The sequence below is a fragment of the Bison bison genome, unplaced genomic scaffold (genome assembly GCF_000754665.1).
Source record: "Bison bison bison isolate TAMUID 2011002044 unplaced genomic scaffold, Bison_UMD1.0 scf7180017864038, whole genome shotgun sequence".
Lineage (NCBI taxonomy): Eukaryota > Metazoa > Chordata > Mammalia > Artiodactyla > Bovidae > Bison > Bison bison.
Genome location: NW_011494610.1, coordinates 1,353,504 through 1,370,816, shown reverse-complemented (window position 1 = coordinate 1,370,816; position 17,313 = coordinate 1,353,504). Strand labels below are relative to the sequence as shown.

General features: G+C 46.2%; 1 protein-coding gene across 1 annotated transcript in view; it reads right to left on the bottom strand.

Annotated features, from left to right (window-relative positions):
• EYA2 (EYA transcriptional coactivator and phosphatase 2) overlaps window positions 1-17,313 on the bottom strand; it is a 178,067-nt gene that overhangs the window by 136,093 nt on the left and 24,661 nt on the right. Inside the window, exon 4 of the mRNA XM_010835055.1 lies at window positions 16,373-16,489. Coding sequence (XP_010833357.1) covers window positions 16,373-16,489 — 117 coding nt within the window. The remainder of the gene's footprint in view (window positions 1-16,372; window positions 16,490-17,313) is intronic.

The following is a 17,313-nucleotide window of genomic DNA, read 5'->3' as shown; positions in this document are numbered from 1 at the left end:
CAAGTAGGTTAAATTATATATGAATTAAATTTCAGGAGCGTGAAGGGGTTTTCTAGGACATTTGTAATAAAAAAAAAAAAAAAAAAGCAGGGGGCACTGGGTCTGATGGGGTTTGTTGTTTAGTCACTAAGTCATGTCTGACTCTTAGTGACTCCATGCACTGTAGCCCGCCAGGCTCCTCTGTCCGTGGGATTTCCCAGGCAACAATACTCGAGTGGGTTGCCATTTCTTCCTCCAGGAGATCTACCTACCCGAGCCAGGGATCAAATCTTGCGTTGGCAGGAGGATTCTTTATCACCTGGGAAGCCCGACAGGGTTAGAAACTGGGATATAAACAGCCCTGGTGTCCAGGCTGCTGTCCACGTCACAGGCCCCCAAGTGTCTTCCTAGGGAAGCCGAGCTTGAAGGTGCAGCTCCTTTTCTGGACCCTAGAGATCCACAGATCAAGAAGCGTTCCCCTTCTCATGGTCCAAATACATCTCGTCCGCACCCTACAATCAGCAATTCCGCATTTAAAACGCACCCAGAATCTGGCTGCTTCTCCCACCTCTACCTCCCCTGCGAGTCCAGCCCCCACCGTCTCTTGCCTGACCTACTCCGTCACTTCTGCACTGGTGTCCTGTTTCATTCTTGTCCCTGCAGTCTGTTCTCTACATGGTGGCCAGAGGGAGCTTGTTAAAACTAAGCTGTATCACATCACTCCCCTGCTCAAAGCCCTCCACTCCTCCAAGTCTCCCACCCTAAAGCAGAAGCTGGAGTTCTCTCCATGGCGCGAAGCCCTCATCTCCACTGTCCCTCTCAACCTGCTCACTCTATTCCAGCTGCATGGGTCATCCTGACTCTCCTCAGGCACATGACACCTGGACTGCTCACCTACCATGTGGATCCCTCCGCTGAAGGCCTTTGCTCAACTCTTCCTCTGTGGAGTCTTCCCACTCTAAAGAAAAATATGCAAACTCCAGTGCTTCCTTCTATAGTTTTTACCTTAGTTCTTATTCTTGCCATCTCACATCCTGTATGCTTTGTCTTTCGTATTTATTATCTGTCTCCTGCCACAGAACCTCAGCTTGAGGAGAGCAGGCTTTTTGTCTGTTTTCATCTCTACATGTTTGTTGAATGAATGGCGGAACATGTTCCACCAGTGCCTTGGAGTCAGGCTCAGAGACAAAGTAACGGGGAGCTGTTTGCTGGTGCTGGGTGTCAGCTCTTTGAGGGTGAGGCCTCTAAAATAAGCACGGAGTCTCTTGTCCAGATGTCAGTCCTTTCCATGGTCACCATGGAGAACAGCGTTAGCAAAATGGTGGCCTGGGGGGTGCAGAATCCAGTCTGTAGCTGTGCTTTGTTTTGACCTGCACAGTAGTTCTTTTAATTTGCTGCCACCAATTTAAGTTTTGTTTTGTTTTTCAAATTGGGAAATATCTGAGAAAATTCCAGATCTCTGTTTTTCGTTTTGAAAATTTGAGATAACTGACCCATGCATACAACAAAAGGAGCTGCCCCCTTATGTAGGGTTGGGGCTCCTCCATTTATTGCCAGCATCGCTTGGGCTGGTGGGCGTGTCTTGGACCAGATGAAGAGATCAGGCGTGGAACGGACAGCTGCAGAGTCCACCTTGGCTCTACTTCCCGGTGCTTTACTGATGCAATTTTACATGTGTTTTGCCATCATTTGATTATTGTTTGTCTCCCTACTCTGGGCTGTGAGCTCCATGCAGGTAGCGACCTTCTCTGTCTTGCTCACCTTTGTGCTCTTAGCACCTGGCACAGAGAAGATGCTCTATTAATATTTGCTGCAATAATGGTCGTAAGAAGGTGGCAGCCTTGCCCCTCCTTCTCAGTTCCACATTCAGGGAACTTACACTTATTAAGCCCTCAGTAATGGACCTTTGGACATGGGTTTGGGTAGACTCCGGGAGTTGGTGATGGACAGGGAGGCCTGGTGCGCTGTGGTTCATGGGGTCACAAAGAGTCGGACACAACTGAGCGACTGAACTGAACTGACTGAATGGACCTTTGCCTTGAAAATATGTCTCATAGTAGGAGGCAAGAACAGAAGGAGATGAAGCATCTGCAAAGATAAAATTTTAAAAAACGTTCCTCTGCTTTAAAAAAAAATTATTTATTTATGTATTTCTGGCTGCGCTGGGTCTCTGTTGTTACCTGTGGGTTTTCTCCAGTTGCAGCGGGCAGGGACTGCTCCCTAGTTGTGGTGTGTGGGCTTCTCATTGCAGTGGCTTCTCTTGTTGCAGAGCATGGGCTCCAGGGTGCGAGGGATTCAGTAATGATGGCTCATGGGCTCAGTTTCTCTGCAGCACGTGGGATCTTTCTGGACCAGGCATTGAACCCATGTCCCATGTATTGGCAGGTGGATTCTTAACCACTAGACTACCAGGGAAGTCCTGTTCCTTTGCTTTTAAATGTCTCAGAAAAATCTACAGCTTAGTTAGATGGGGCTGTCACAACAAAATACCACAGAGTGGTTTAAACAGCAGAAATTTATTTTTCACAGTTCTGGAAGCTGGAAGTCTGAGATCAGGGCGCTGCCTGATCTGGTTCCGGATGAGAGCTCTCTTCCTGGCTTCAGATGGCCATGGTCTCGCTGTGTCCTCATGCGGCCTTTCCTCAGGGTGTAAGATGAGAGAGAAAGAGATCTCTCTCTTCCTCTTCTTGTAAGGACGCCAATCCCATCAAGAGGACCCCACCCTCAAGACCTAACCTAACCCTAATCACCTCCGAAAGGCCCCATCTCCAAATACCATCATGCTGGGGGTTAAGACTTCAACACATGGATTTCAGGGGGACAAAAGCATTCAGTCCATAATGCCTACTAGTCATCCTCATTAAACTCCAGAAGTAACCAGGTTTAGAGATGGGTTTTAATCATCTCTTAAGAGTTGCACTACTTAATATGGCAGCCACTAGCCACATTTATGTTTGATATAATTAATTAAAATAAAACAAAATAGGAATTTCAGCTCCTCATTTGCCTTGGCCACATTTCAGACGAGACCAGGCGTGTCCAGAGTGGTATGGCCATGGATGTCAGCCACATTTCAATGCTCAAAAACCACACGTGGTTCAGTTCAGTTCAGTCGCTCAGTTGAATCCAACTCTTTGTGACCCCACGGACTTAGTAGCCATCATGTTGGACAGCACAGATAAAGAACGTTTCCATCATCATCACCAAAACGTCTACAGGCCAATGCTGGCTTTAGTGCACTGTCGTTTATCAAAATCCCTGCTGGTCCCCAAACTAACTCTCAATCTCTCCAACTTTTTTCATCTGTGACCTCCAGCAGCTTCTGGAGCTGGGGGTGACCAAATCAAACTTGCTACACAACCAGAGGAAAAGACCATCCATTTAATCTTGATATGTCCTAAATCCAGAAGACTTCACTCAAGCAGGAGGCAGCAAGCCTGCCAACACACATGAAGGTCTCTAGAAAGCAGCCACCAGGGTGGAGGCGCTGCGTGGCATAAGAGTGCTGACAGGTATCGGAAAACTTCACCCACTTCATCGTGTGCAGAGAGTTGCTGATTCACTCCAGGAAACCTGACCACCAGCCAGGAACCCGAGGAATGCCAAGCCTGGCTCCTGTCTTGACCGACACAGTGAGACCAGGCAGACTCAGACTGCTCAAAACTAGCTGAGCCAGGATGGCTTGAGAGTTGCTGCTGCCAAGCAGAAATAGGGAAATACTTGACTTCACCAGGAGGCCACTGGGCTCCAACTCAGCTATACCCGTACCCACAACTCCAGTCTTTTGGGACGTGCCTTGGTGGTGAAATAAATCAGAGATGGGGGCCAAAGGAGGTGATATTTCTGGCTCCCCAGGTCATCACTTGGCTTGGAATTTTCTCCTTCCATTCCTGGTCTCGTAATCTGTGGTTCAATTACGAAAATACAGAACCAGATTGCAAGACAGAGGCATAAACAGCAGCTTTATACATGTGTGTCTGCTTCACAGGTATTTTAAAGAGTGTTTAAATCCATTGCCAATACTAAAAAAGAATGAGAGAAGGAGGAAATGGAAACCCACTCCAGTATTCTTGCCTGGGAAATCCCATGGACAGAGGAGCCTGGTGGGCTACAGTCCACGGGGTCGCAAAAGAGTCAGACACGACTCAGCGACTAAAAGACAACTGCACAGTTTTGAGGGAATTCCCTGGCAGTCCAGTGGGGAAGACGCCACGCTTCCCCTGTAGGCTGCGGGTCTGATCCCTGGTTAGGGAACTAACACGTCACTCAGCCAACAAAAAAAACCCCCAAAACTTTGTGAACTGAATAAAAATGAAAATACAATATATCAACGTAAAAATTATTAAAAATATATAGTTTTGAGAATTTTCTTGAAAAACGAAAGATCTGGCCTCTCCAGGGTCCCATTCTAGTGCAGCAGCAAGGAGCTGAAGCTGAGTAACACCCACCCCTTAACTTTGATGGGTCTGTGCTCTCCAACTGACACGGACCCTACCACTCCCTATAACTGTACACCTGGCTCATGTCTCTTTTAATTAGAAGAATCATATCCTAGAGCAGCTTAATTCATAGAACTGTAGAATCACTTGAAAAAGAGCATGTGTTTCCGATGTGACACGTGAACCTTTCCTCCAGTGCACCGCTTGTTTTTGTTTTGTTTTTGTTGTTCCAACATTACTTCCGGGGCTCTTTGCCACACCAGAACCAAGACAAAGGCAACAACAACAAAACCACTCAAAGACTGTCAGATTTGTGTCTTTTCATGGATGGCCTCTGGATTTCTTAGTCATGACGTCCACTGACGTCAAGGTTATGGAAAGTTTGATTCATTCTTGCTCTAGAACCTTAAAAAACTTTGTTGTTGCTGTTCTAAGTTGCTGTTCAGTCATGTCTGACTCTTTGTGACCCCAGGAACTGCAGCCCACCAGGCTTCCCTGTCCTTCACCATCTCCCGAAGTTTGCTCAAACTCACGTCCATTCTGTCAATGACGCCGTCCAGCCTTACCAGTTTGTTTAAGTGGTAAGCATCTAAAACTTTATTTATTTTGCTGCTCCTCAGGGAGGCATCTACACCACCGAGCAGGGACTGAGCCCGGCCCCCTACACTGGCATACCGGACTCTTAGCCCCTGGACCACCAGGAAAGTCCCTTGTTCTATAACTTCATAGTTTTACTTTTGACACTTAAATTTTTGATCCATTTGGATTTTTTTCTGGTATACAGTAATAGGAATGGATCTCCACCCTCTACCCCGAGATGGCTAACCAGTTGTTCCAACACCATTCTCTTGAATATTCTCTCTTCTCCCATTGGCTTAAGATGCCATTCACCCCATGTGCTAAATTTCCTGACGTGTTTGGTCTCATTGCAGACTATACGGTCTCCTCTACTAGTCAATCAGTCTCTTCCAATATTAGAATCACACTATTTTGATTAGTAAAGCTTTATATTTCTTTTTTTTTATTGTTAATTTTTTGTGGGCTGCATTATGCAGCATGTGGGATCTTAATTCCCCAACCAGGATCGAACCCGCACTCCTTGCAATGGGAGCACGGAATCTTAACCACTGGACCCCCAGGGAAGTCCCTCCAGCTTTATGTTTCAATACTGGTATGCCTAGTACCTTAGCACTCTTCTCTGGTACAGTTTTTCAAGTCTAATCTCCTAGTTCACAGAAAAGAAAACATAAATTGATCAAAGATCTGAAAGGATGCTTACCCTTGTAAGACACAATTAGAAATTAGTAGCACACTGAGATACTATTTTTTCATGCAAAAACTCCAATAGTAAGATTATACTGGGTTGGCAGAACAGGCACTCTCATACACTGCTGGTAGGAGTATAGGATAGGCTCCCTATGGAGAGTAAGGTAGAGATATCTAGAAAATTTAAATACGGACTTTCCCCTTGACCCTTCTGGGAATTTGTCTATCAGATATACTTGCAGAAAAACAAAATGATATACATATAGGAGTATATTTATAGCCTATTGGTGGTAATTGCAAAAGACTGGGAACCCCCCATAAGGAACTGGTTAAATCATTTACAGAATATCATTCAGTGGAATAATAGGCATCTGTAGAAAGAATGAGGAAGCACTTTCTACAGACTGACTGAGAAAGTTCCCCAATGTATATAGCTAAGTTAAGAAAGCAAAGTACAGAGAGTATGCACACTATGTTTCCTAGGAAAACAATATACACAAAGGTTTTGCTATAATCTGAGAGGCCTGGAGTTGTGTAAAATTGTGTGCTAAAATAATGGGGCTTATGGGAAAAAGCAGGATTCAAGCAGATTGCTAAAAAGCCATGCAACTTAGTAACCGCAGCATTAATGAAAGCAATAATAATCCCAATAAAAATAATAGCACAGTGAAAAAATAAATAAGTACTCCACAGAGAGGTGCCATGTTAAATACAGGACTTCCCCTTAAAAAGGAGATAAAGGTATCTTGATGGGGGGGTGCTCGATGAAGGATAACAGAGGTGTCGAATCATGGAAACAAGGGCAAAATACACAAAGATTGGGGGAAGCTGCAACAAAGATTCTTCAAAAACAGAGCACATGGCCAAATTGAGGTCAGAAGAAGAATACGGGTCACTAGAGGCAGAATTTGGAGAAGGCAATGGCACCCCACTCCAGTATTCTTGCCTGGAAAATCCCATGGATGGAGCAGCCTGGTAGGCTGCAGTCCATGGGGTCGCTAAGAGTTGGACACGACTGAGCGACTTCACTTTCACTTTTCACTTTCATGCATTGGAGAAGGAAATGGCAACCCACTCCAGTGTTCTTGCCTGGAGAATCCCAGGGACGGGGGAGCCTGGTGGGCTGCCATCCATGGGGTCGCACAGAGTCGGACACGACTGAAGCAACTTAGCAGCAGCAGCAGAGGCAGAATTATTCCTACAAGGTTTGTTGTCTTTACCCGGGTTAAGTATTTCGCGTTCAGCTGCTGTTACGTGTGATGGGAAAAAGTGCCGACGAATCAGGGCAGCAGTACCTCCAGTTCTGGTCAAGACTGAGACCCAGGGCCTGGTCTCCCTCTCACAGGAAACGGTTTAAAAACTAGATTGCCAAGACATTGGGCATGAGATAATGAAAGACAATGATGCCTTCGACTAATACACACTGCTCTATTTAAAATGGATAACCAACAAGGACCTCCTACTGTAGTAGGGAACTCTGCTCAATGTTATGTGCCAGCCTGGATGGGAGGGGAGTCTGGGGGAGAATGGCTACATGTATATGTATGGTTGAGTCCCTTTGCCGTCCACCTGATACTTTCACAACATTGTTAATTGGCTATACTCCAACAATAAAGAGTTCAAAAAATAAATAAATAGGTCAGTGATTAGAAAGGTAAAAAAAACCAACCAAAAACCCAAGGAAAGAAAGACCATAATGCTTGAAAGAGAGGAAACAGGTGGTGATCTGTAAGATTCTCTCCCGTGTGGGGATCGTCCAGGGAGGGGGACCCAGGCGGCCCCCAGCGTTCTCTCTGAATTGAGGAGATGGAGCTGCAAGTCCAGGGAGGCCAAGGTGGTTAGACTTCACAGGGCAGGGTACCAGAAAAGAGGGCTGCACGGAGAAAGTGAGCTGGAGACTTGCCGAGCTCCCCGTGAGAGCTCCCTTGAGTAATGACTGGCATATGCTTGTGAAGAAATTACTCAAGGCCAGGAGAGAACCACTTGAAATGATCAAAAGGAACAATCCTCAGAGCTCATAATAGAATTGAGAATAGTTCCTGTTCCCACCAACATGACTGGAAAACCTCTTATTTCTGGGGCACTGAGAGGAATACTCAAGAGAGGCTTGCCTCAGTCCTGGGAAAGCCTGTTAGGTAGAGAGAGCCCTAGACCAGATGCTGTCCTGTCCCCCTCAACAAAGCTTGAAGCAAAACTCGAAAGACTCAATCTATTTCCATGCAACAACAGCATCCTAGAGCAAAGCTCAAGAATATTCACACAAATAGAAAAATATCCAGCAGTTAACCAGGCAAAACTCACAGTCCCTGATATCCAATCAAAACTTATCAAGCAAGTGTCCCTGGTGGTTCAATGGATAGGACTCTGCGCCCTCAGTGCAGGGGGGCTGGGTTCAAACTAGATCGCACGTGCTGCAACTAAGCGTTTGCAAGACACAACCAAAGATCCTGCATGCTTCAAACTAGAAGATCTCTCGTGCCGCACTGAAGACCCAGCACAGCCAAATAAATAAAAATAAACATTAAAAGAACTTACCAAGGATGCAAAGAAGCAGGAAAATATAACAAAATGAGAGAAATCAATGAAAATGTCAAAATGACACAGGTGACGGAATTAGTAGATAAGCACATTAAAACAGTACTGTCTGTTCAAGGGGCCAGAGGAAAGCTTGGGCGTGTTAAATAGGGACATGGAAGAAAAAAAAAAGACCCATATAAAGCTTTTAGAAATGAAAAATATGTACAAGATGAAAAAGAAATCACTGGAGAGTAATTAACAAGCAAATCAGATACTGCAGAAGAAAAGATTAATTGACTTGAAGACATGGGGAGGATATTTGAATAATACCCCCAAATTTTCCAAATTTGATGAAAACTATAAACTCACAGATCTAAGAAGCTCAAGGAACACAAAGTACTCGAATCACAAAGACTACATCAAGGCCCATCAAAATTAAATTGCTTCAAACCAATGATAAGGAGAAAATCTTAAATGAACCAATACACCTTTGGCGTTCCCTGACATCATTTCCTTGTTTATGAATCACAAATGAGTTGATTCCTGGCACAGAAATATGCAATGGAATAGACTGCACTCATGTTTGCTTATATTTGCAAGAGGAAATTCCGGTTGGGTTCACAAGAACAGGGGCTAAGTACCGGGGATTTAGAGGCTGAGTGGATGTTGGATGAGGGTGGGATAGAGATTTCTGTAGATGTTTAAAGTAGATAAATGCATAACCTGCTTAAAAAATTAATATAAAGGAGTAACTTTAAACATATCTTTTTTTGTTATTATAAAAGGAAATACACTGGGAACTTCCCGGTGGTCCAGTGTGGGGGAGTCCACCTGCCAGCACAGAGAACACGGGTTTGATCCCTGGTCCAGGAAGATCCTACCTGCCTCAGGGCAATTAAACCCGTATGTCACAACTACTGAAGCCCACGTGCCCTAGAGCCTGTGCTCTGCAACAAGAGAAGCCACTGCAATGGGAAGCCTGTGTACTGCAATCTAGAGTGGACCCTGCTTGCTGCAACTAGAGAAAGTCTGAGCGCAGCAATGAAGATTCGGTGCAGTCAAAAATGAAAAGTGAAGTGAAAGTCTCGCAGCCGTGTCTGACTCTTTGCGACCCCATGGACCATATAGTCCATGGAATTCTCCAGGCCAGAATACTGGAGTGGGTAGCTGTTCCCTTTGCCGGGGTATCTCCCCAACCCAGGTCTCCCGCATTGCAGGTGGATTCTTTACCAGCTGAGCCACCAGGGAAGCCCAGTGCAGTCAAAAATAAATTAAATTAAAATTTAAAAAAAGGAAATAAATTGGCAGGAAGGGAATTAAGGAATGATGGCTAACGGGTGTGGAGTTTCTTTTGCAATGATGAAAATATTGTGGGATTAGATAGGGTGATGGTTGCACAACTCTGTGAATACAGTAAAATCACTGAATCTACACTTTAAAAATGGTGAATTTTATGGTATATTAATTAATCTCATAAAAAAATAAATGAAAATACAGGAAAAAAGGAACACATGCGTGATCATCATGAAAAAAATTTAGAGAAAGAATTTTAACACAGGAAGGGGCCTAACAGCTTCCCAGGTGGTGTGAGTGGTAAAGAACAACCCTGCCAATGCAGGAGATATAGGAGACTGGGGTTCGATCCCTGGGTGGGGAAGATCCCCTGGAGGAGGGCATGGCAACTCACTCCAGTATTCTTGCCTGGAGAATCCTATGGACAGAGGAGCCTGGTGGGCTACAGCCCATAGGGTCGCAAAGAGCCAGACACGACTGAAACAGCTGAGCATGGGGACTAAGAGTCGTTACAACCAGGGCTTCCCAGTGAGCAGAGAACATTAGTTTAGGGAGAGGGTCCCTGTTCAAAACTACCTGGGAAAACTGACTACTGAATTTCACTCCTGGAGAGTCACAAGGCACATTAGTCTGCAAAGGCTCTGAAAAGGCCTATGCGTGTGTGTGTGTGTGTGTGTGTGTTTCAGTCATGTCCGACTCTGTACGACCCCATGGACTGCTTGCTCCTTGGAAGAAAAGCTATGACCAACCTGGACAGCATATTCAAAAGCAGATACATTACTTTACCAACAAAGGTCCATCTAGTCAAAGCTATGGTTTTTCCAGTGGTCATGTATGGATGTGAGAGTTGGACTATAAAGAAAGCTGAGCGCCGAAGAATTGATGCTTTTGAACTGTGGTGTTGGAGAAGACTCCTGAGAGTCCCTTGGACTGCAAGGAGATCCAACCAGTCCATCCTAAAGGAGATCAGTCCTGAATATTCATTGGAAGGACTGATGGTAAAGCTGAAACTCCAATACTTTGGCCACCTGAGGTGAAGAACCGACTCATGGGAAAAGAGCCTGATGCTAGGAAAGATTGAAGGCGGGAGGAGAAGGGGAAGACAGAGGATGAGATGGTTGGATGGCATCACTGACGCGATGGACATGAGTTTGAGTAAGCTCTGGGAGGTGGTGATGGACAGGGAGGCCTGGTGTGCCGCAGTCCATGGGGTCGATCACAAGTAGTTGGACATGACTGAGCGACTGAACTGAACTAAATTTCCAGGCTTCTCTGTCAGTGGGATTCTCCAGGCAGGAATACTGGAGTCAGTTGCCATTCCCTTCTCCAGGGGATCTACCCCACCCTGGGATCAAACTCGAGTCTCCTAAGTCTACCTGCATTGGCTGGAGGGTTCTTTACTACTAGCGGCACCCGGGAAGCCGGCTCAGCTGGTACAGAATCTGCAATGCGGGAGACCTGGGTTCAATTCCTGGGCTGGGAAGATCCCTGGAGAAGGGAACGGCTACCCACTCCAGTATTCTGGCCTGGAGAACTCCAAAGAGTTGGACGTGACTGAGCAAAAAGTGCTGCAGTGAAGACATCTGAGTTCACACTGCACACTATTTACCAAGTGTATTTGATGTATTTGACAATGACCTTTCCCAACTTCTTTATTTTTCAGTGAGTATTTGTGAGTGCCAGAGCTGTGAAACACAGATCATTAGAGTTCAGTGACTTGTCCAAAGTCACACATCTGGCTGGAGCAGGAGAAGGTGCTAGGTTTCATGAATCCAGCACAAACCAACCTCAGAGGGCTCTGGGTGAAATCATTGGCTCAGACTCTTCCTCTGGACTTTTAATTTCCCTATGCATCCTCAAATCACACATATCCATGTTGCTCTCGAAAGGCTTACGTTGGGTTCGGAGCTCACTGTTAACAATCCCTGTTATTGATGTTGTTTAGTCACTAAGTCGTGTCCGACTCCTGCAATCTCATGGACTGCAGCCCACCGAGGCTCCTCTGTCCATGGGATTTCCCAGGCAAGCACAGTGCGTTGCCATTTCCTCCTCCAGGGGATCTTCCCCACCCAGGGACTGAACCCACATCTCCTGCATTTGCAGGTGGATTCTTTCCCACTGAGCCACCAGGGCAGCCAAACAATCCCTGACTTTGGTAAATAATAGTAAAGAGGAATTCCCCCAGAAGAAGGCTCTCCCACTGTTTGTAAGGCCCACCCCTGCACACCCCTGCCCCATTCACCATATTTCACCAGCAGGGAATCTGATGCTAATGTGGGTGGCTCAACAATGTCAAATTGGTATTTCTCTTTTCTCTTACCAAAACTACTTCCTAAAAAGGAGAGTTCAGGAAAGAGAAATGAATTTGGGGAAAACATAATACCATCAAATCAGACATTAGGATGAAAATAATATTTAACATTTGTAGTGCACTTAGTTTGTGCCGGTGCTGTTCTGAATATTTCACACACATTAACTCATTTAATTATTGCAGCACCCCACGCGTGGGTACAGTTCGTATCCCCATTTTACAGGGAAAGAAACTGAGGTACCAAGAAGTCACAAGGCTCAAAGTCCCACGCTGGCACATAGGGAACAACTGGGAAGTTAGCTCACCCTGACTTCAGGGTTACTGCCTTTAACTCTCATGTTCAGAAGCAACGAGAGAAATAATAAAAAAGTACACCCGGTCTTGAAGGACTTCATCTGATCGCTCATGGCCATTCTGTGTAGTCCCCCAATAGCCCCATGGGCTCACCGCTCTTGCTATGATGCTGGTCCCACAGGTGAGGAAAGGGATGCCTGGAGAAGCCAAGCACCTCACCCAGGTCCTGCCGCAGGACACAGTGCTGACTGCAGCCGGGTCCAGGGCTCTTAACCCCTGGGGGGCACCGGTAAGTTCTTACAACACACTCTCAAGATTTTTTGTTTGTTTGGTTTTTTCTTCTCTTTTTAATCTTTGTGGCCGTTTCCATGAACAGCAGTGTTTTAGCAGGAAAAGCCGAAATGGAACAACAACAAAAAAATCAAACTCATAAGAAATACATTTCAGCTACGAAAACCCCTGGGTGAACTTAAAAAAGAAAATAAACAGCCATGAAAAGGCCACAGGGGCTGTGAACTTGTCTTTTCTACATTTACTGTACATTTGGCAGTGGGGCAATGCTATATTAGCAGATACAGATCTCCAACCAGGGCTGTGGGGGGCAGGGGAAATGGCTCTGCTGAAGTTTCTGGAAGTTACTGAGATCTGGTAGAAGACCCAGCAGGAGGCATTTTTAATGCTTTCCAGTCCTTACCCTACACAAGTCACGCTGCTGCTGTTGTGCCTCAGTTTACCCATCTGTAAATGATGGCGTGGTCCCCACTCAGGGACTTATTTTTACTTGTATAAAATGATGCTTTTAAATTCTTAAAGAAAAGGACTCAGCTCAGCTTCTGAATATGGACCAATCTGACTCCAAGTTGGTGCTTTCAGGCCCCAAACTCAATCTCAATCTCTCTTGATTCCCTTCTTCTTTCAAACCCCACGCTTAACCCACATCTTCCATTCTGAAAGGCACACAGAATAGTTGGAGAGTTTATTTCTCCTCTGGAACAACTTGAAAAAAAAGTTAATAGGAAGCACATGGGCATGGTGTGTGAGCCTTCTGTGTGTTTGCATTTGAAAAAAAAATACTTAAGGAGGAATATGTCAGGCTTGCAAAATGCCTGGGCTGTCTCAAGAGCAGTTTATGGCCATTAGCATTAGACTGAAGGCAGTTAATTGGGACAAAGTCCAGCTGGCATCTGGGCCATGAAGACGATAAGAAAATAACCTGGACTATTCCCATGGTCCAGTGGGAGTGGGTCAGGAGATGTTTTTCTATTTGTGAGGGCTGATGGGGGTGGGGTCTGGGCCAGGGCTCATCCATGGAGGTTGGTCTTCTAGAAGGATCTATGAGAGTGTGGAAGCGGACTAGTGTTGGGGTTATGTGCCTGGGCTCTGGATGGGAACTGCCTGGTTTGAAATCCCACTGCCACAGCCAGGTGACCTTAGGCAAGCCACTTTACCACGGTGTGCCTCGGTTTTTCCACCTGTAAGATGGGGATACAACAGAACCTAGGTCACAGAGCTGCTGGGAAGATCAAGGGGAATGTGTAATTGCAGAACGAGGGCAGCGTCTGGAGTCTGAAGGAGTCTGGGAAACAGCACTTGCAAGGGAACAGCACAGGCTCAGGAACTCTACTCTGAATCCCAGCTCTCATCACTTCCTGGCCCTTGGGCAAGCCACTTCCTCACGTTCACTGTGTTTGAAGCAGCGTTGATGGAGCCCGCCTCCTGTAACTTCTGTAATACGGACCAGAGAAGAAATAACATATTCTCTACGTCCCAGTCCAGGGGTGCCTCCTGCTTCACTTTCCAGTCTCATATCCCTTTCTCACTACCCCCAGATTCAAGTCTCCATTGGAGTCTTTCAACACTGCGAGCCTTTTCCTGCCTCCAGACCTTTGCTCCCGCCGGTCCCTCTGCCTGGGCTGTCCGGTCTCCAGCTATTCACAGGCTGGTTCCTTTCCACCACTCAGGCCTCCTGACCATCTGGGCAACGTCCATCACCACTCGCTTCATCAAGGCCCATCACAGCACCCTGTTTGGTTCTTTACGCGATTTAGCACAATCTGTTATGATCGACTTATTTAATTGTTCACTGTCTGTCTCCTTAGAAGCCCTGAGACAGTCGCATACATTTCTATTGGAAAAGCTGAAAAAAGAGCTGGTTAAGATGGTTAGTTCAGTTCAGTTCAGTTCAGTCGCTCAATCGTGTCCGACTCTGCGACCCCATGAATCGCAGCACGCCAGGCCTCCCTGTCCATCACCAACTCCCAGAGTTCACTCAGACTCATGTCCATTGAGTCAGTGATGCCATCCAGCCATCTCATCCTCTGTCATTCCCTTTTCCTCCTGCCCCTAATCCCTCCCAGCATCAGAGTCTTTTCCAATGAGTTAACTCTTCGCATGAGGTGGCCAAAGTACTGGAGTTTCAGCTTTAGCATCATTCCTTCCAAAGAACACCCAGGGCTGATCTCCTTTAGAATGGACTGGTTGGATCTCCTTGCAGTCCAAGGGACTCTCAGGAGTCTTCTCCAACACCACGGTTAAGATCAATCCAAAGATAAGTTAAAGTTCAGGGTCTTCACAAGCCTTTATGATCAGGATTGTGCTACTGTTTACTCCCCACCTGAAGATGGGTCCCAGCACCTTATCCCCTTCAGTGGGACTCAGAAAAGACCCCCAGGGAGACAGAGGTGCCAACAGAAGCAAAGGAGGCAGGAGGTACCACAGAGAAGAGCAGGCTTTGAGTCTGGTTTAGGGCTGGGAATCCACCAGGCCCCCAAGACACTTCTTGCAGCCTGCTTCTCACTGCACTTGCAGTAAAATCTAAGCTCCTTGCAGTGATGCTGGGTGGGTCAGGCAATCCCTCTATGACTCAGTTCTGTCTCCTGCAAATAATACTAGAACCAACACTTTGTGGAGTGTCATGAAGGTTGTATGAGATCATAAGCCAGTTTGTGTAGCATGTGGTGAATGCTAGGTTAACGTTAGCTGATGGTGTCATCAACAAACTCTACTGCAAATCTTTACATGGATGGTCTTCCAACATCTGGGCATTAATGCTCATCACCTCCTTTCTCTTACATACCCCCAAGATCATTTGCTGTCTCTTCATAATGCCTTTTCCTGAAAGGATGCCCTTAACATCAATTTAAATTGTTTCCTTAATTAAAAAGACAAAGCAGCAAAACTTGCAAAGATTTTTTTTTCAGAGAAATGTAGCATCATGCATTAGCCCACCACCTTGTCATTACTCTTTTAATTTTGCACATTACTTTTCAGACTCTTGGTGGTCATTCGTACCAGCTTTCAAGAAGGAAAAAAAAGAATACCAGGGTGAGGATGCCCCGAATTACTGCCATCAGCCCTCTACTCCATGTATCAGCTCCAACACACTCCCCACGGGGACTGGAGAAGGGAAGGGGCCTTTGGATGGTGACAGGTGGGAACAGGAGAATGCAGCAGGCCAGTTCCTTAGGGTATGTGGGGTTGGTGGGAGTCACACTGGAGTTTCTTCCCTTTCTAAGGCTGCCCAATGGGGATGTGGAGCCTGGAACCTCCTGCCTGGAATAACAACGCTTTTACCTGCTGTCCAGTATTCCCAACACCTGTCACTTCTCTGAGTCTACAATGGACTTGCCTGTCCCATCACACTTCAAATCAAAGCCAACACCTCCCCTCTGCCCTCAAGGCCTTGCATGCTTTAGCCCTGCTCTCCCCCAGACTCTCTCCTCTTATATCCTCCTAATCCTGCTCCAGCCCCACTTGCCCCTATTTTGTGCCCTAAACACATTAAGACACTCCCCCGCCCCCCTCCGCCCCCGCACAGAGCTTTGGCACAGGCTGTTCCTTCTGCCAGGCATGTTCTTCCCCCTGGTCTGCGCAGGGCTGGTTCTGCCTCATACTTAGGCCTCTGTCCTATGTCACATCTTCCAAGAGCCTTCTTGATGACTATTAAAGTTACCTCTCCCACCTCTCCGGACCCCTCAACTATTCATCACTCTCTGTCCGTTTATTGGCTTCATTGCATTCAACCCCTTCTGAAATTAGCCATTTGCTATTTGCTGCCTTGTTTAATTGTCAGTCTCCCCCTCCTGCCCTTGTAATTGCCATGAGGGCAGAAGTCGTTATCTCCTCTGCCCACCACTGCAACTCCGCTACTTGAGATAGGTCCTGGCACATAGTAGGCACTCAATAAAGCTGTTGAATAAATGAATGAACGACTGGACACCCGACTCAGGCAGTACCTTCGAGACGGCAGGGAGGGGCGCAGGACTGCACTCACCATGCATCTGGTAGGTGTATGGGCTCTGTCCAGAGGCTGGGGTGCTGAAGCTGGAGCCATAGCTGAGGAAGCCACTCTGGCCGGGGGAATGGTTCAAGCTGTCTTCTGTCTTGATGCCTTGGAAGGGGAAAGAGAAGCACCAGGCACACACAATTAGGATGCTTCCTTGTCACCCGCAGAAGAGCTGCGGAATCAAGACAGCATGATTTCAGCTCTAACTCAGTCCCACGTGTCCTTCTTGGCCTGTGTATGTTAAAGGAAAACCTGAAATTGGTTGCTTTTGTTTAAAAATCAGGAGATTTCACCCCCAAAATCTAGACTTACGGCCTCTCTTGAGCAACAGGATGATCTAGAAACCTCATGACCATGTTCCCACATGACAATACACTGTCTCCAGAAGCTCCCCAATTTGTGAGTTTCCAGGTCACCATGGTTCCCATAACTGTCTCTGAGACATGGAGGTTGGTTTTTAAGGTGCTATTTTTCACCACAGTTTTTTTGGGTGTTTTTGTTTGTTTTTACATCCTAGGACGTGTTCAAGAGTGATAAAGGGAAAGGCAGGCTAAGTGGATCTCATCTTTTGCACATGTGGTCAGCTTCCTGCCTGACTCTACATTCTTATTTGCTTATTTACTCTTATATTGCTTATCTTTATCTTATAGGTGTAAAACAGTATTTCAATACTATTTAAATTTGCATTTTTTTAAAAGGACACTGCTAGTTCTGGGGATGGTTTTGTAGTTATGATTTCCCTCCTTCTCACCCATTCACCCCCATAAATAAAGAGAATGCTTAATGTGGTAAAAAACAATGGATTCTGACTCAAGTGGTCTGGGCAGGAGCCCAGGACTGACGGTTTGCTTCATTACTTGGTGACCTGGACAGTTTCTCCTCCAACCCCCTCCCTTATGAAATAAGATGCTGATTCCCACTGGCAGGAT